This window comes from Chaetodon trifascialis, chromosome 5, assembly GCF_039877785.1.
Source record: "Chaetodon trifascialis isolate fChaTrf1 chromosome 5, fChaTrf1.hap1, whole genome shotgun sequence".
NCBI classification, from domain to species: Eukaryota; Metazoa; Chordata; class Actinopteri; order Chaetodontiformes; family Chaetodontidae; genus Chaetodon; species Chaetodon trifascialis.
The window spans coordinates 25,730,876-25,750,324 of record NC_092060.1 but is presented as its reverse complement, the minus strand read 5'-3'; the positions used below and the strand labels follow the sequence as shown (position 1 = coordinate 25,750,324).

At 40.4% G+C, this 19,449-nt stretch overlaps 1 protein-coding gene across 1 annotated transcript; it reads right to left on the bottom strand.

Annotated features, from left to right (window-relative positions):
* Positions 1-865: 865 nt before the first annotated feature.
* On the bottom strand, positions 866-19,051 carry rxfp1 (relaxin family peptide receptor 1). The gene is made up of 15 exons (XM_070962060.1): positions 18,983-19,051; positions 15,707-15,778; positions 14,668-14,739; positions 14,071-14,142; positions 13,745-13,816; positions 13,509-13,577; positions 13,329-13,400; positions 13,033-13,104; positions 9,341-9,412; positions 8,440-8,511; positions 8,105-8,176; positions 6,871-7,100; positions 2,815-3,225; positions 2,413-2,631; positions 866-1,532 (listed from the first exon to the last, which is right to left on the bottom strand). The coding sequence occupies exons 1-15, from the start codon at positions 18,985-18,987 to the stop codon at positions 1,111-1,113; spliced, it is 2,004 nt and encodes a 667-aa protein (XP_070818161.1). The 5' UTR covers positions 18,988-19,051; the 3' UTR covers positions 866-1,110.
* Between the last annotated feature and the right edge of the window lie 398 nt (positions 19,052-19,449).

Below are 19,449 nucleotides of genomic sequence, written 5' to 3'. Positions count from 1 at the left end.
CAAATGGTACATTTTTTACTTCCTCATGTGCTGTGAATCTTAGTGGTCCTTGTTTTTTAACATTTCCAGTGAAAATCTCCAGCTATCCGTTCCAAGCATCAATACACCAACACTGTACTTTAATGTCACTGCCATCATCTGCCACATCAGCATGGGCAGATTCACAGTGGCAAATATTCTGATAACGTTATATGGATTTTTTTGGTCCATATCATATAATTTGAGCACATCATTTTAAATCGAAGACTATATGATGTGCTTGAAAGGCCAGGAAGAAGCTGGTCATTGAATCTTGAGCTAAAGGAATTCAGTGATGAATGACACTAGTGGAAAAACATGGAAAACATGTAAGGTGCTCTGTAGAGCTTCTGGGCTACTGTAGAAACATGGCGGTGCAACATGGCAGACTCCATGAAAGAGGACCCGCTCACCCTGTAGATCTAAAAAGCTTATTCTAAAAACGTTATTAGGAATATTATATTTAATTTCTGATATATTCTGCCAATAGAGTCCACATCTTACACACTGGTCCTTTAAAATATTTATTTAATTTTTTTTTGTAAAACTACTGTTTCCCAAGTCAAGAATGAACTTATGCACTCAGCAATTATCTTGTTTTTAATTAAGTCCCAGCCACACAGGCACAGTCAAATGGTTAATGGGAGCTGTAGTTATTGGATTTGAACAAAATATTGTGTCTCTTATCACTGTCAGACATGATAAGTTGTCTATATTTTACTTGGCTGGACAGTCGTAGATGTTTCAGCTTTCAGCAGTGCTGCATGACTTCTGTATTGATAGATATCTTTCTGGAGACAATATGCAGTCTTTATGAGGAATTATACCGCAGCATAACACATGACTTCACCCATTGCTGTGATGGCTGTTGCTTGGGCAAGACGCACACACAGTGGGATTTCCAAAAGCACTGATGAATAATCATGATTTTTAACAACAAATGAGAAATCTTTGAATAAATCAAGGACTGTCCCTTTAAAACGTGTCTTTTCAACCCTTTAAACACTCTTGATTGCTGAGATGAATGACCCTGAATCACATTTGACTCTGATGACATTACGAACGGATCCATGTCGATCTGCTGTTCGACACCTAGATGAGTTCATTTTTCGGTGAGTATATGTGGGTATGTGTGAGTGTGCGTGGCATTGTTTCTTTCTGGGAGCCCACTGACAGCACTGTATGTTGCTTCTGTTGTTGTGTGAAGGTGGGAATGTCATTGTATCCCTCGTTGGTGTTTTCCACAGGGGTGAGCTTGGCTAGCTTGTCCGTTGCCTCCAGCGGGTGCCCCGTGGCGAGGCCATGGCTGTTCTCCGGCAGAGGCCACATTTCCTGCCAGGTGAGTGACGGATGATGAGCCTGGTGACCGCTGAGCAGAGGCCTCCTCTGTCTGTAGTTAGCCCATACCTGCAGAATGGTCTCTTTGAAAGGCCGTGTGGTCAGAGTATAAAGGATGGGGTTAAGGGCGCTGTTGATGGGGAGAATAAATATGACCACCCAGGAGCTGATGGTACCTGAGAAGAGACACAGAGAGGAAAAAGTAAAGAAACAGAGTCAGTGTATGTTCTGTGGTTAAAGAGATTAAGTTCAATGTGGTTATGAGTGAGAGAGTACTTAAACCTAAACCCTTTTATGAAAGCCATTTATGTAATTAATGAAAATCTTTTTTATCCCTACAGGGGACCTAATTAGGGAGTCACAGCTTGCCAGGTTATGCATGTAATGGATTCTGCACAGCACTAAATGGTCATTTGGGTATCCAGCGCAGACTAAAAACACTAACGTGGCAGCAGTTAAATGCTCTTTATGTGGTGGTAAGTATCTTTTGAGAAACCCTTCAAAACATAGTGGAAACATTTGTTATACTTAAAAAAAAACATACGGGAAACGCAATACTTTAAAGAAATACTTCACCAAAAATGTCAATTTTGAGCACTCATCTCCATGTGACGTGACCAAGTTAGCAGCTTTGACTCATGGAAATAGAACATGTCAAAACAGCAAATATCCATAAAAAACAAATCAAGGTTGTGCCACAATCCATCTCTGTGAATGATTTGTATGATCATTGCGCTCCAGAGAGTCAAACTTTGTTTATAGCATGGCTAAAAACTTCACCTCTGTGTCATGCTATATTTAAAAAGTTGGTAAATTTGATGATTTATTGGCAAAGCAACAATTATTTGGAACGAAACGAACACAGGAATCAGGATGAGTGGATTTATGCCAGTAGTTGTGAATTTAAAAACACTACGGAAACTGTTCATTGTGCAAAAGAACACACAGAAACACAAACTTTTCAGAGCCACACCGCAAGCTCACTGAGGGGCCATATTTGATACTCAAAACATAGACTTTCAGCTGCATTATGTGGTTAAAGCTCTTCTACTGTACCGGGAATCTCCACCTGCAGCAGTGACAGGATCTTGAGGATGAAAATGGGGATCCAGCAAAGGGAGTCGGTAATGACGATAGAGAAGAACCTTTTGGCGATGGTCACCTCTTTCTTGATGTGGTTGCTGTATTTAGTGGTCTGAGTCCCCGTTCTCTGGATGTTATAGAACATGCTTGCATAGGATAAGACAATGATGAGGAATGCCACCAAGTTCAGACCTGCAGAGAGATACTCGGTCAGTTTCTGGATGGCCATGGATGTGACATTTTAACAAAGCCATACAAATAAATTCAATTACAAACTCAAAATACAGGCTGCTTTAGAAAGTAACTGAATAAAGTAAATAACAAATAAACACAACAAAAAAAGCTCAAAGGACTATAGCAAGAGGAAATCCCCACCCAGGAAAATGACGATGGAGTAAACATGAGCCCAAAGCGTCTCTGGCTGCTCCGAGTGCAGCGGGAAGCAAACTCCATTGGTCCCATAGAAGTTGCGAAATAGCCCCTTGCAGGCCAGGGGCAGGAATGCAACAATAAAGCCGAACACCCATATTCCGAGAAGGATGGTGACAGTTCGTCGCCAGCCCGGCGTCAAATACTGGAAAGGGTAGACGATGCAGATGTATTTCTCCAGAGTGAGGTAAGTGAGGAGCAGGACTGATACCTCAGTGGACAGCATGGCCAAAGAGCCAATGACCTGACACTGACTGCTGTCCATCCAGGCCTGAGCGTGCCTGTTGTACTCGCCGCGGAACTTCAGGTCATACGCACCAATCATGAAAAGATAGATTCCCATCAGCCCGTCTGCACCTGCAAGGGAGGACAGCTCCAACTTACAACAAAATCCAGGAGATTTATTCAGAGTGAATATGCATTATACAGTTAAAGAACTTAGATTCAGATCCAGCATGCTATGAACACTTTTAACATCTTTTCTTTAGAGTGTTTACACCTTGAGGTTGGTTCATTCAGACGAGAGCACGATGTCACCAAGCAAAGACACCGTCTGGTAAAGCAGGTCTTTTTAAGGCAGTTCTTTTTCAAAAGAACCGCAATGCAACTTTTTCAAAGTGAGAATAAAACCGAATACGGAAGTGGCCCCACATGAAAGGCTCCTCTGCATGGAGACGAATGATGTCATGCATCATAGAGTAGCAAAATCTATTCATATGAACATGAACAAAAGACGAATCATGACATGCTGCTATGTTCAATACAGGAGGTTAATTACAAAGAACGCAGAGAGCATCGAGCTTTGCTGCCAAACTCATTGAAAAAGTTCTTAATATAATTCTGTACCTGGCTGCCTCAACAAGCTGAATATATAAAATACAGATGCATAGAAGCTGTGCAGCATACATTCAGAAATCAAACAGCATTTGATCTCAACCCTGCAGAATAGCTTAACCATAATAATTCAAACCCCTGGTAATAATATGCATGTAAAAATATGACCACGGAATGTTAACAGTCAGGGTCGGATGTATAAATGATGGGTATGCACAGACAGACTGCATGTGTGGCTTTAAAGATGATAAGCAAAGGGGATGAGGGCTACATTTCATTTGGATCACTCATCTTTTGAAGCAGAAGTTTCATCATTGCTTAAACAGAATTTCATGATAGCATTTATAGAAATGCACATTAAAGAAACAGTTTGACATTGAGGGAAATTAGCTCATTCGCTGTCTTACTGATAGTTACACGAGAATATCAATACTGTCATATCTGAACCATCAATATGTAGCTGGACCTAGCAGCCAGTTAGCTTAGCTTAGCATAAAGACTGGAAACAGAAGGGAAACAACCTCGCTCTGCACATCTAAAACTAATTCATTAACATACTGCTGCTTGTTTGTTTAATGCGGTAAAAAATTCAGCAGGTATGATTTCTTTGCTGCTTTTACATTTTTGTTTCTTACATTTACAGATTAATCTTTTTCCAGTTCTTATGCTAAGCTAAGACAATTGGCCTCTAGCTTTGATAATAGCTTTGACTCAATGTGCTCACATGCCGTCAATAAAAGGCTGATTGTCAGTGTTTGAGGGGACTATCAATATCTATACTTGGATATTTATAGGTAATTGTGGACTAAGCAGTAATGATGTGCACTTCAGTGCACAATGACAAGGAACAACACCTGATGTATAAAGAGAGTTTATACTGTTCATCTGTGGACAGACTGTCAATTCTGACTTTTTTTGACCACGTTTGACTGATCGACTGTTGGCTTTCAATCTACACAGATGTTTCTGTACTCAAAACTCTTGCCTACAAAAAGCAAAAAACACAAAACAAAATGTTATTTCCTGTCACACCTACTTTCCCTGACCTCTGCAAATTCATCACAGCGTTTTTCTTGCCAAAGCAGAAACTGAATACACAACTTAGATTCGCTGACAAGCTCTCCACCGCTTCATCATCAGTCACTTGTTATGTTTAGAGCTTTGCTTACAGAGTAAAATCATTACTCAAACCATTCAACTCAGTATTTTCTTTCCTGTCTTTTGTAATTGTCATTCAGTTGTTTAATAGTGAGATTTACATGCAGGGATGCAGTACACATTCATATGAATTTCTCACGAGTATGTCAGAGTGTTAAAGATGAAAGCTGACCTCTGGCTGACTCAACTGAGCCCAAAGTACTCTCAAACACAGGGCAGAGAGGGTACAGGGGACCAGTGCTCAGTTTCATGGATTTACTTTAAAAAGCAAAACATTTTCTGAGGAATAACAAATAGAAAAGGTGTACGGAAAGAGGTTAGATACAGAGGGGCAAAGAATAAGGGTGATAAATGTGTGAAGAGAGGCTGGGAGGTAACATCAAATGGTAAAAATATATTCAATGACAACATATGAGTCCATTTACAGCTCAACCACAACACCAGAGACTCAGACTCCATCTTCACGTCTCTACTGGTTTTTCTTCCCAGATTCAACCCTGTTCCACTCCTTTAATAACTAGATTAGAAGCCACCCGCCTTTATGAGGAGACATAATCCATTGTTGTTAAATAAGAGGCAAAGAGAGAACAATATCTCGACTATTTCACATGTGTTAATTACCTCAAGCTGTTTTTGTCCACCAGAAATTAGTGTGCTGCCGAAAACAGTCCTCACTGACACTCTAGTAATAAACTTTTAAAGGTCAATGTATTCAGCGAGCCCCAAAAATCAGATAATGAATAATAACTGTTATCCTCTGGCTTTCATTGTGGATGTAGCTGCAGAGAGAGCAGATATTAGCTATCACAGAATTTCTGCTCCTGATATTCTGAGCTCTTTGATCTCAGCCGCTCTCAGACCCGCACCGAGTCAATAAAAGTTCCTTTTATGCTTGACTTGAAGACGTGAAATGCCAGCATATCACATATAGTAACGCATACAGTAATGTGACATAATGTGCAATTACGGGTCAAATGATATTCTATCTTGGGAATGAGACCACAAAGCTTGTGTACAATATCTGGCTTTAAACCTGCATACAGTGAGTTCCATTAAAGGTGGCTTCGTTTGCATTACATTTTCTTCAACAACACATCATGAATTCATTTTCCTCCTGTGCTGAATGTCAACCATAAGCTAGCGTGCCAAAATGTAAAGGAAAATGCAGTATGTGATTTTTAGCATGAGTGGCTGCAGCATATATCAGACCTCTATCTGTGCAGAGTCTTCCTGTACAAGAAGCTCTTCAGCAAACTTTCACAGGCCTTATCTGAATGTCACCACATACCGAAGCAGTAGATAAGGTTGCCTATCTAAACACCACACTGATGCATTTTTACTATCAGCCAGTACATTCATGTGAAGCAGTTTTAGCTTGGTTTTATACAAACTGCACAAAAAATGACATTCCTTTGGGAAAACACATAAAGATAGTGTATATTTCATCATCTGCAGAACAACTTTTATTATATTAGTAGATGAGTCATTTAAAGTGCCACCACCGCCGTCATTGGACTGTTATCCTTGAGCGGTTACGACAGTTTGTAGTTTTGTGCAAACTGTCGTCTTTTCTTGTAATTCAGAGGGCAGAAATCACATTTTGTAATGAGATTTTATTATTTTTACATTCAATATTAATCATGAGGGTGTCTAACTGTGTGTGTAATATGAAATCAGTGTCAATGAAACACACTGATAAGCACACTGGGAACTAAATTCACATTTCCTACAGAGAGTTTGGAGGATTTTGCAGACTTTGTCATTTCCTCTTCGGTAATTGTATCTGGCATCATTACAGAGAATCAACATCATGACGTGATAAATATGAATGTGAGCAGACTGTGAACTAGTGTTCATAACCCATTCATTTCTCAAGTGTTTAAAAATGTGTGTTATTAGTAGTAAATACCACACCATCAATCCCTGTATGACTGACAGACGGTAAAAGATATTCTAATACTAAAAAGCCAGTTTCCTCTTCATCCCTCCTTTAAATGCAGTGTGACTTACAGCAGAGGGAGATGATGCACATGGCATGGAGTTTATTTTCTGATCGGATGTACGAGCGCATGCAGATGACGAAGATGTTGCCGAAGCAGGTGGTGGCGGACACCACCCAGACGAAGACCCTCAGCACGATGTTGGCCAGCAGGTCCTCGAAGGACGAGATGCCGTCGGTGTTGGGTTTGCAGCTGCGCACATGAGGAGCGTAGCCGCAGTACTGGAATTTCTTGAAGTAGCTGTGACAATCGATTAAAGAAGGAGAAGATTTACAGCAGCAAGGTTTTGGTTTTACAGCCAAGTGTGCAGTCTTTTACAGGGTCTTTCTTTTTCTAAGTTTACAGAGTTGGAGAACAGAGAACAGTAACAAAAAGAAAAAGTGCAGTGATTTTAACTGCTTGTCAATCTCATAGAGGTGTGAGAGGTAGCATCAGGGGGCTTCATCCTCAGGGGATCAAGAATCCATCCAAAAGCTGTGGAGATATTTTCAGTAGGAACCAAAGTGGTGGACCAACCGATCAGCAGGCTGACATTTCTATCCCCAGAGCCATGATTAAAACCTCAACAGCGATATGTCTTTCCAGGAACAGTGCTCGGTTCCTCTGGTTAATCCATATATCTCACAGTGAACAGTGTTCATAATAGTGTCTATGAAACAGGATTATCCAGAGTAACAGGGAAACTGTTTCTGCACAGATGCTTTTGAAAAATGTAAATATCCCCTTTCAATGCTATGAGCTGAACAAATGAATTTCCATTCACTTCCACTGCACTGTGGCAGAGGCAGAAATCTGTGAGCAAATAGCTCAACATCTGGATAAGTAAAGCCAAATATCTGCAAGGTCGGCTGGAGTTAAGATCCGGGTTGAGTGAGAAATTATGTCTTTTGTAATTTGGGTGAACTACCCATTTAAGATTAGAGACATTTTCAGCAAAACACACTTTCTGCATCTTCCTGGAACTTGAATGAAACCCTACAGAATAAAGATCCTCGGAGAGCTGCTGTAAACGTACACATGGCTGAAAGCAAGGGTGCTTATTTTCTCTCTGTTGCATCCTTTCTAGTCTACACGGGTGCATCTCGAGCTGTTTACCCAGAGAGAAGATGGATTAAACTAAGCCTGACTCTCCCAGTTGGAGGAGAAGCCTGAAAGTCCCGATAAGGCCAGCGAAGGAGTCACCACTAAAAATACGCGTGAAAGGCCTGAGGAGGATTAACACTAGATGACAATGGAGTACTTACATATGAGTCAAGTGTCTGAGAGGTTCAAACATCCTCCGTTGTATATTTTCAATTTCTACCCCCTCTATGCTCCTGGAGAATATAAAGACATATTGATTTTGTTTTAGCCAGATGTGACACAAACGCAGAGAGACACAAGATACAGTATTGATTTCTAACTGAGAATTTCAAGTCTTCAAAAGTACAAAACGTCTTTTCACCAGAGGACGTCCTCAGCAAATAGCCTCTTAAGGACTAAATGAGAAATTTGATATTGTATCATCTGTTCACACAGATCCAAACTGTCGTGTGAGCTCATGCTTGATGACAATCAGGGTGTAGGTACAAATACTTACAATGACTTCAATTTATGTAATCTGTCAAAGTGGTCCACTTGGAGCTCCACGATGGGATTATAGGATATATTCCTTGAAAAGAAAAATAAGAAACTCAGTAGAGAAAATCAATTAGATAACATGGATATGAATAAAATTTGATCAATTACATAACAGTGAATTACACATTAAGTCCATTATGACAAGTGCAAGGACATATTAAAATGCCTTTCAGTGCTGCAGTTGTTTGTTGACAATGTTTCGCTTCATGTTTTGTACTTGTACCTTCTGCCACATAATTCCTTCTTCAATGACATCCTATTGTCCACATCCCACAAGGTTTCTTCTCTATTAGATTCTGAGCATTGATTGCCTCCGATGTAAACCTCCGATGTAAAGTATGGAAGCATACAACTTTTTTTGTTAGCGGTTGGGTCCACAACCTCAGTACCAAGTGTCTGTCATGTTGCTTGTAGCTGTTTTTAAATCTACCACCATAGATTTAAAACAACAGCTAATATTACACCATTTCTACCATTATCCGACTCGGCTCCTCCTGACTGCAGACAGTTAACAAACCACTTTTTCCACCTTTTTTCTGTCAATTTCTTGCATTTTTCACCCTTATGAACAACAACTTTTCGTACCCTATAAAGCTCCTTTTGGTTTCTCAGTTTGATCGATCTGAGCAACCGTAAATGACATAAAACACAGGCATTTTGAGTATGTGTTATACTGCTTCCTATGCAGAAAAACAGTCCCAGCCCTCCATCTGCACACAACAAATGAGTGATGTGATGTCATGTGCAAACAACCTATTGTCAATCCCTGATAAAATCAAAATGCTACTATATATATATTCAATAGACATGCTTTCTCCCAGAACTGTATATCCCAGTGTATTTGTGGAAACTCAACTCACAATTGGAGCAAATCCCCCAGCAGGATGAAGAGATTGGGAGGGATTGCCATCAGTCTGTTGTTGGATAGATCCCTGCGCGAGAAGACAAATCCACAGCAGTTCCCCAGAAACACAAAACAACAGACAAATCGATGTACAACACTGAGTATCAGACGGATGCACACAGATCTTTAAAAAAATCCACTCCTGCAATGTACAGTGGGCGGGCTGCATGACATGCACACAGAAAACAGCAGTGTGAGTTTATAATGTAATTCATCTTTCTGAAGCATCCACGGTTTTGATTAGTCCCAACAGCCTGTGCATGAACTCAACTGTTGGTTACATGTGTGAAAGGAGACACAGAGCTAGAGCTGTGGTCACGCAGCTGCAGGAGAGTGTGAGCTTTTACAGCCGATAAAGAGTGAAAGCATCAGGGTCTGCTGAGGACACACAGTTCATCACCGTGAGGTGATGGGTTAACGGGGTGAAGATCATTGTAACGGGTAAGCCTATGGGTGAGTTGGACTAAGTTTAAATGCTTCCTTCTTTCCTTTCCTACACCCTCACTCCTTTGTGACCTGCTCACCTCTATGTTCTTTCAAGCTGAATCTTACTGATCAGCAACAACATGAGAATTTAAGTTATAATGTCTGCTGGGACCTTGCTGCATCATAAACTTCAGCGATCACTTATTAGGCTGTTTGTGATCGAGCTACTTCATCTGTATTGACTGCAGACTTATTCAGTTGTGGATGATGAATGAAACTAAGTACAATTACTCAAGCACTGTGTTTAAGTACAAAATCAACGTATTTGTACCTCAGAATTTCCATTTTCATTTCCACTTTCCTGTGCAGTGAAAACCATGCATCTCCAAATGTGGTGTTGTGAATTAGTATCTTTCTGATAAATTGAGGTTGAGTGGGTTGGTGGGTGAGTGGTTGAGTGGGTGGCTGATAAAGTGGGTTGAGAAAATGATCCTACTTCTCTTACTACTAAATAAACTATTTAAAAACCCTCTTGGATTTGCATCAGCTCTGGTGGATCTATCTATTTCGAACCCAATTCTTGTCCCATTTGAGGTCTGATAAAGAGCAAATCCATCATATTCAGTGCCCATATTGCTATTTTCAGAGCTACTGTAGCCGTCGTGCTGTTGAGGCTTTTGTCGCACAGATGTGGCCGTGGTTCCATTCCAAGTAGTTTGGAAAAATGAAAGACACATCCTGCGGTGCTATCTCTCTGATAGACACACACAATAGCATTTGGAGTGCTCCTAAAACGTGGCCTTGATATGCATGTTTAGGTCTCATCTATATTTTCCAGGCTCATTATTTTCCTGAAACAGCGGGTCACTATAGCTCTTAGCTGATGTTGCTCAAATAGCTGTAAGTAGTGCATTTGTTGCAGGCTATTTTCCCCCACAATTAAATGCACATTTTGTTCACTAACGCAGATTTACATCAGTGTAGAAAATCTGCACTCACTTCCTGGTTTACCAGCCCACATCATCGCGATGCTTTCACGTTCCCTGCCCCAAACGCACTCACGCAACCAGGCCACCACTCACGCAGCGTAATGCACACACCTGATGACAGCTAATCAGCTGATAAGACACGCATATAACATGCCTGTGTGCAATGCGCCATGTTTTGCATCCGGATGGTTTGCCTGAGACCCCAACACCTCTCCTATCTCCTGGCCTGCAGAAATGATCCTGTGTGCGTCTTCGAAACGTGAGTGTGGTTTCCCTTTCCTCCTGCCTTTGATGATGGGCTGTATATCTGACATCTGCATGTGGTTTGAGGGAGCCGCGAGTACGGCACTACTGCGAATATTCTTTGTCGCAAGCAGCGATAACATGGGCTCTATGCCAGTGATCGGAAGTGGTTAATGTGTAAATGCTTAATTTGTAACATATTGATTTTATTCTGATCGAATTGATTTCAGTTCAATTCAATTCAATTCAATTCAATTCAATTCAATTCAATTCAATTCAATTCAATTCAATTCAATTCAATTCAATTCAATTCAATTCAATTCAATTTTCCTTTATTAGTCCCACGAGGGGAAATTCCAACATACAGCAGCATCAATAAAGTGTATAAAGTCTTAGAACAAGTGCAATGCAAATTCAAAACAAGTATATATACAAGAGTGATTTGTTGATGCTGCTGGATTATGTATATGTATTATGTACATGTATATTATTTCGGATTGAAAGTTTTGGTTCTTTTGTTCCAGCACACACACACACACACACACACACACACACACACACACACACACACACACACACACACACACACACACACACACACACACACACCTGCAAACTATTAAAGTAAAGAAACTTGGAAAGAAAAGAAAGAAGCATCAATAAAGGCCCATTTGCGGCAAACTTCACTCTGCCTGTGTGTTTGCTTGTTCCCCGCCTCTTTCTACACTGTCCCAGTGCCTCACCTTACCCAGAGTGACTTCCACTCTTTTCAGTCAGCATAACAGCGCATGTAAGACGGACTCGAATAATCGTATGTGTGTTCATGTCAATGAAGGAACATGTCAGCCAGTGCAGAGCTCTGTTGCTCAGAGGAATAATTTATATCAGGCTTTGTCTACACCTGCAAGTGGATCAAATCTTTGTTGGATTTTTTTTTGTTGGCAATAGCAAAATATAGTAAGAAACAGATTTTCTAATTACAGTACATGAGATTATCTGGACTTCCTCCCAGAGTGTGGTCTAACGCTCACCTCAGTCAAACTAAAGGACAAACAGTTGCACTTTTCATATGTGTTTTTTTATACGCAGCTTAAGCATTCACAGTCCGTCCTTTTAATGTACGCAAGCCTCTCAGAAATCGGCTGATGTTAAAAAAGGAGACCAGACGTGTTGTCTGGCGTAAAGATCTCCATGAACTGTTTGTCCTTTAAAGATCCACTGAGGCAAAAAAATCTAAATCAATAAAGATTTCAGAGGACTTCAGAGCAAGACTTTTAAGACTCAGGAGGCTTTTAACGGCTACAAAAGTGTCAGCCAACAATAAAGCACACAAAAACACAGAGAGGGCACTCTGCGCTGCAAAGATGACGGGAAAACACTGTGCAATACTTAACGGTGCGACAATCAGCTGCAAAAAGCAAAGAAGTAAAGTAAAAAGTACAGATCTGCAGGCATCTCTTACAGCTCTTAACCTGTTGCCTGTGTTTATGAGTCAGTGATAAGTAAGATACTGAAGAAGGGAAAAATGTGTTAACAGTTAAAAAAAATGGCTCAAACTCAAAGAACTGTGCTAATAATTTTTGTTTTTCTTGTCATCTTTCTATTTTTATTCCTATTTTTCTGACTTAAAAGTGCAGGGATGTTCGCAGATAGGTCTGGTAACTACTCATGCATCAAGAAAGACAATACCATATCTACAATCTGAAGTACAGAGACATATTCTAGAACAAAGTGTTGGACACTGCTTCCAGCTTGAATAACATTATTGCATCTTAAAGTTCACACAGTTCTTCAAGCGTAGACCATGAATGTTAAAACGACACCTTCGAGATCACTTTTTTGGGAAAAAATAAAGCAAAAATCAGAAATATGTTCAGAATGATCAGAAATGATCACATTTAAATTGAGTCACTTCAGCTTCTGTTTGGCACAAAGCTGTGACATTTCTGCGATACAGTTTCGACTGCACAATCAAACAAAAATAACTTACAATTCTCCGAGCTTCTGGAGGACTGAGAAAGCCTGTTCATGTATGTGGCTGATCCTGTTCCGCTGTAAAACCCTGGCAATAAAACAGAAAAGCATACAGGAAATCATTTTACTACTTTTTTCATCCCATTTAATGAATCACTGTCAGCACTGAGACCATGTTAGACTAGTAGCAGTAATTCAAACTTAGAGAAACTGAGGCTGATTTGCAAGCCTCTCACAGAAATTCAAATGTAAGACAAATTAATTAAAAGCAAAAACTTTGCCATGGACTGAATTATGTAAATCTATACTCACAGGACTGTCAGCTTACTGCATGAGTGTAATGAGACATTTCCAATGGTTTCAATGAGATTTCCCTCCAAATCCCTGCAAGAACATGTTATTGATCGCTCACATACACAGACAGAATAAATTCATCAAAAACGTGTCACTTTTATGACAAGACGGCTTTTGATTTGTTAACATTCTACTCACAGCCAGTTGAGTCTCGGCATTTCCCGGCAGATGTCATCCAGCTTTGTCAAAGAGTTGTTCAGCAAAACCCTGACAATCAGTGAGACGCAATGTCAGGAGGTGTACTGCATTTCCCGTCAGTGCTCAGAGGAACAGTAATTCAGTAAAAACTAATCAACAAAGACAATAAATAACAAATTCATACCAGACTGTTTGCTGATTTGTCAAAAAAAATAAAAAATAAAACCAAATCTCACAGTAAAACAAGGGAGTTCAGCCCTGAAAAGGTCATGGAGGATATTTGATGGATGTTGCTATTTTCCAGGATCCTACAACGAAAAAGCAAAGGCAAATAGTTTCAGTCTCATTTTCAGAATATTGATCGAAAAGAATGCAATAAAAATAATGCAAGAAAAAGATAATAAAACTTGTTTAATCAGTAGGAATTATTTATGACACAAATGGACATTTCTGCCTTTGGCAAAGCAATATTTACATAAAGTAAAATATCCTCATATACTATGCATGGAGCATTTTATATTCCTTTGGTGCAGAACTTTCTTGCAGCAGAGAATAAACATACAACCACTCCAGCTTGTGCAGGTCCTGGAACACCCCCGGCTTCAGGACGGATATCCTGTTATAGCTCAGATATCTAAGAGAGGAAAGACGAGTTTGGAAGGTTACCTGAGGAGGATGCTGTCTGAACACAATAAACTAATGGGAAAACTGGCTTTTTTAAGTACTGCATGATAGTTTCAACCAAGAATTCTGGCTGCATTTCAGAGTTTAGACTTATTGTTTACAATCAGTTCATTACTGGATTCTCTATACACTTCACCCTGTTATATTCTATGGATATATAACCAGCCCCCTCAGCCGTGAGGCAATAAAAATCGTCCCAAATCGCCCCATTTCAAATCATCCCAAAGTTGAATGTTGAATGACGTAGAGGCAATATATAACAACTGATGATGTGATTTAAAAGAGTCTGTCTGAGTAGGACTGAGACACACTCTGTAATAAGAGTGCTTATTATAGAGCTTAAGAAGCATGAGCGTACCAGCTGATGCCAGGTCACCCTCCGAGGTCTGCCTGACCTAAGTGCTTCATTCACTGTACAGCCTATACAACTGTTTGATCTCTGAGTGGTAACGGTTATAAAAATGAACAAACTTACAGTCTTGTTAAATTATACAGGCCCCTGAATGCGTCAGGACTCACATCTCGAATCCTGTTGTGCTGCAGATATCTATATAGAAAAGCACAAGACAGTCGGTGAATCATTTGAATTCAATATGAACAATGCAAGGAAAAATAAACAACCCTTGGGCCGGTTGATTGATTGAAACACACACACACACACACACACACACACACACACACACACACACACACACACACACACACACACACACACACACACACACACACACACAACAGCTTAAATCCAGTTGTGTGAGTGAAAAATAGAACTTTATTTACAGGAAGAAAGATTTTTAAATATGGATATTTGCCCAGAGAACAGAGAAATTAATACTTGATATAACAGGTATGGATCTGTCTAATTCCTGGTGTGTTCTTCTATAGCACACACTGTGAGCTCCACAAACCTCCACCCACAGCTGTGTTTTTTCTTCCTGCATTTTGCCAGTTCTTTCTGATGTTTATTGTGCATCACTGGGAAGTTTTCAATCTGGTCAACCCGTCAGAGCAGCCGCTGAAGGCTGACAGTCTGACACAGCCAAATGGTTCCTGCTGGAGGATCAGATTCACTCTCTGCTGCCACACTCTGTGGCACTGTATGAGCTCGATAAACAACGTAAGTCTGCAATGAATGAATCTGTGCGCAGAGCAGAAGAATCGCTCCTGTCAGCGCTCCCAGTTGTCGTCTTAGTCCTACACGGATCAGCTTTGTATTGGCAAAACTCTTTTCTTGTATTCGTCACTCAAAGGCTCGTCATCATCTTGGCTTTATGGTATCATGAGTGATTTATGCTTTACTGAATGGATACTGAAGCCTCTCGTGCATTCTAATAATACTCTTGCATGCTGATCTGAACAAAACTGAATAAATGTAAATAAAAAGAGCTAAATTAAAAGAGCAATTAGACAGGACAGTAATCGAACTGTGAATAATGTAAAAATAAAAACACAGACACACAGACAGGATATGATATAACTACATAAAGGCAAGGCATAATTCATGTGGAACTCACAGTTTCTGCAGGCTCTGGTACTTAAAGAACGTGTTTGCTCTCAGTTTCTGAAGATGGTTCCTCTGTAGGGACCTGAAGGACAGGAGGAGGCTCAAAATGAGAACGCAGAATGAGGTTTACACCATCAACATGCACCGTCACCCCTTCAGACTGTCACGGTAGTAATTTTAAAATGTGGGTTTCAATCATTAAGAGGTAAAATGTCTCATTGATGGGATTTTTAAGCCTGAGTGAATATTCAGCGGTGAATGTTACTGATATTTTAAACCACATATCTGGGTACAGAGTGACTAAAGGTAAGGTTCTCTGACTGAATTAAGTACAGCAAGCAGATTCAAAATATTTCACAGCTTAGAATAAATGATCACATTCAAATAAAAACACAGCAGAATAAATCACCTTCTTTCACTCAATTAGCAGAAAATCAAATCTGAAAACATGTCCGTCTTTTTAATTCTGCTTTATCACCCCAAAGAGACCCAGCGTGTCCAGTCGGTTCCAAAGCTTTTAATGGATTAAAGGCTGATTAAAGGCTCATCCACTCGCTCAATGTCATGTCAAGCACTCACAAGTGGTCATGTTTTGTAAGATTTTCCGACTGTTAATGGTCTCTCGTTGAACTACACGTCATTCTGTGACGGTGTCCGACTGACGATGAGATGACTCAGCAACAGTGATGGTACACTGTAAACAAACATGTTTTCTTACCAAAAACACATTGGGCGTCATGTCAGAAGGTTTATTCTCATTCTAGACCTCACATGATTTCTTCTACGAGGTTTGTGAGTGTTACAAGATAAATTTATCAAACTCTTGTACAAACTTGATGTAAATCGCTTATTTCATCCCGATAAATATCACCTGTTTGTGAGTAGATTCATATTCGTTAGACTTGATCTTACACTTTATTTCAGACCTCCAACTAAAAGCCTGTTTAAAAAAAAAACACCGATTTCTAGACGAGGGAGCAGAAGTGCAACCACGCTCACTCATTTCCGGCCTTTAGGACTCATTGCTGCAGGCCTCTATTCCAGCCTGCGGCAGGTGGTGTTACACTGTGTGCTCCAACACAGGATGACACTGGACGTCTGCTGTCAGAGCGAGAAACTTCTCCCAACAACCCCTGAACTGCATAGGCTGCTGTGCCAACAAAATCCAAAAAAACTATCAGTAAGCTGCCAAGCCATGATGATGACAATGTGATCAACATGTCTTTGGTCGATATTTCATCTCCAAATGGATTCAGATACAATGAAAACATTATGATTTCGGGTCAAATGAGAGTTTTTTCTCAGTGGAGAGAGCTGCAGTGTGTTGTATCTCAGAGGAAATGCCACACATTTCACTGTGGTTCACTGTGTGCATCCTTCAGGCCACACATCATGAATGAATGAATTTCTCTTTCTTTTCTTCATTTCTTCTCAACTGTTCATTGACAGAACTGCTTGAAATTCGACAGGTGTTGTACAGCTTTCCTTTGTGGACAGAGACTGATTTCATTTACCAACAAATTAGTAAATTTGGCTCCAGCAAGCAAACTGTAGACAGATAGCACATCGGTTAGCAACATTAAAGCTACAAACAATCCATAACACAGCACTCGAAAGCAACATGCTCGCTCTGCATCTTTGACCTGCTCCATACAAACAGAACCTTTTCAATAGTGAGCAGCTACGAAAACATCTTAATATTATAGAATAAAAGCACATCAGTTACAGCACAGTATGAGCTGCAATGGCTACCAGGGCTCAAATGACAATAGGAAGTGCCACCTCCAGTAATACTTCACTTACACAACAACAAAGGGAAAAATATGTCACTTTACAGGGAGAGCTGACCCACAAAGAAACCTCAAACTTTCTGGAAATAAGAAAACAGTTGTTTTGTTTGTAACATGTAGTTCACATCATTCATGGCAACCCATTAAACAGCTGTGGAACTATTAGTGTGAACCGAATTTGTGGACATGTTGAAATGTAAAAACTGGTTCATTAGTGGTCTGGCGGGACATTCGGTGTGCACATTCACGCTTCTTCTTGAGCCACGATCAAGCTGAGCCTTAAAATTTCATGTCCACTGTCAAATTGCTCACACAGACATTACATTTGTTGTGGGTGTTCCAGTTATTTTGTCACCGACGCCGAGCTTCGCTGCCCGTGAAAGTAACAAATGACTGGAGACTTCCAACCCTTGAGGGAAGTCTGAACTATTTTTGTCTTTTGTTCTAAATCTAAATTTAGATGGATCACAAAAGTCTCTTGCTTTGGTCAGCTGTGCAACTCTGATTCCAAAAAAAAAAGATTGGATGCTGCATAAAACAAACAAACAAACAAACAAAAAAAAAACAACCATAATGTGATAATCTGCAAATCCTTTTTGACAAAGACAATATATTTAATGTCTGACCTCATCAGCTTCATTGATTTTTGTAGATACCTGCTTATTCTGAATTTAATGCAGCAACACGTTTCAGACAAGTTGGGACAGGAGCAACTACAGACTGAGAAAGATGTGGAATGCTCCAAAAACATTGGTAACAGGTGATTGCATCATGATTGGGTATGAAAGGGGCGTAAAGGATATTACTACATGGGCTCAAGAACGCTGTAAAGCTGCTGTCAGTAAACACAGCTCGCTCATAAATGCTTGTATTTCACAAGCCGTCCCAACTTTTTTGGAATCGGGGTTGCACTTTAAGAGGGACAGGCTCTTTGAAAGTTGCACCTGTGCGGTTCAGAGAGGAGAAGAAAGTGGGCCGACTACAAAACATCACAAAACCCGACTGTGTCATAAAGGCGATGTTGCTTTGACAAAGCAGGCACTTTGTCAGAGAGAATGAGGACAGGCCAGTCTGCCTGGTGATTGTGTTAATTCTCATGCACATAAAAAAGCTTAAAATGATGCATGAAGACTGAAAAGAGGTCAAATGTTCTGTCATCAAACACTGACAAACTCTGGAATAACTACAGGTTCTTATGTTCATGTTAAGAAGACAAAAGAATTTAATCTTGAGTCGCACACTCTTCATAAAAGACTCTTACAAAACTTTCAAGGACACACACGACTCATGGACTGAATGTGAAGGGGTTGCATTCGTCACTTCCACTCCCACCAGAGATTCTGGCTTCAAGTAAGTTACAACTCATCTGGAGGTGATGACAGGTGCTCACAATGGCAGGGTGGTGTTTCTGGGGCTGAAACACATGCTGTGACAGCCCAGGATGAGCTCCTCGAGCTTTAGGATGCTTAAAAACAAAGGGGATATTTTCCACTCACATCATGGTGACATTCACCGCCACCAGCGGGACATCGTGAAGCTGAGCGCCGTCACAGTCCAGCTCCAGGTCTCGGCACTGGCAGAGCTCAGGAACGAGGCCCAGCACTGAGAGATGGAGGGGAGAGCGAAGGGACATCAGAGGGTACATTAATCAATCCAACAGAGGGCCAAGACTTCATGCAACTCTTGATATTAAAGGACTTGTAGGAGGAAAACGAAAGCAGAATTTATTGAGGAAAAACACATAAAGACAGACACACACTGATTAATAATTATTCCTAGACTAAGCCAGCTCTGATTATGTTTTAAATCCCGGTTTAGATGTGCAAGATGTGATGAAACGGAGAGGATTGTTTAAAAAGGCTTTTCTCTTTGAGGACACAGCAGAATTAGCCACAAGGGGCAGCTAATGCAAGGCTTCCCATTGACAGACATTTGCATTCCTACACGTTTGAGATGAATTTGA

Excerpts from the sequence above, each read along its gene's own strand:
- rxfp1 (XM_070962060.1), bottom strand. Across the intron at positions 7,101-8,104 it reads CTCAGACACTTGACTCATAT|CTACTTCAAGAAATTCCAGT; the intron begins GTAAGTACTCCA and ends CGATTGTCACAG. Across the intron at positions 3,226-6,870 it reads GTGCATCATCTCCCTCTGCT|GTGCAGACGGGCTGATGGGA; the intron begins GTAAGTCACACT and ends CCTCCCTTGCAG.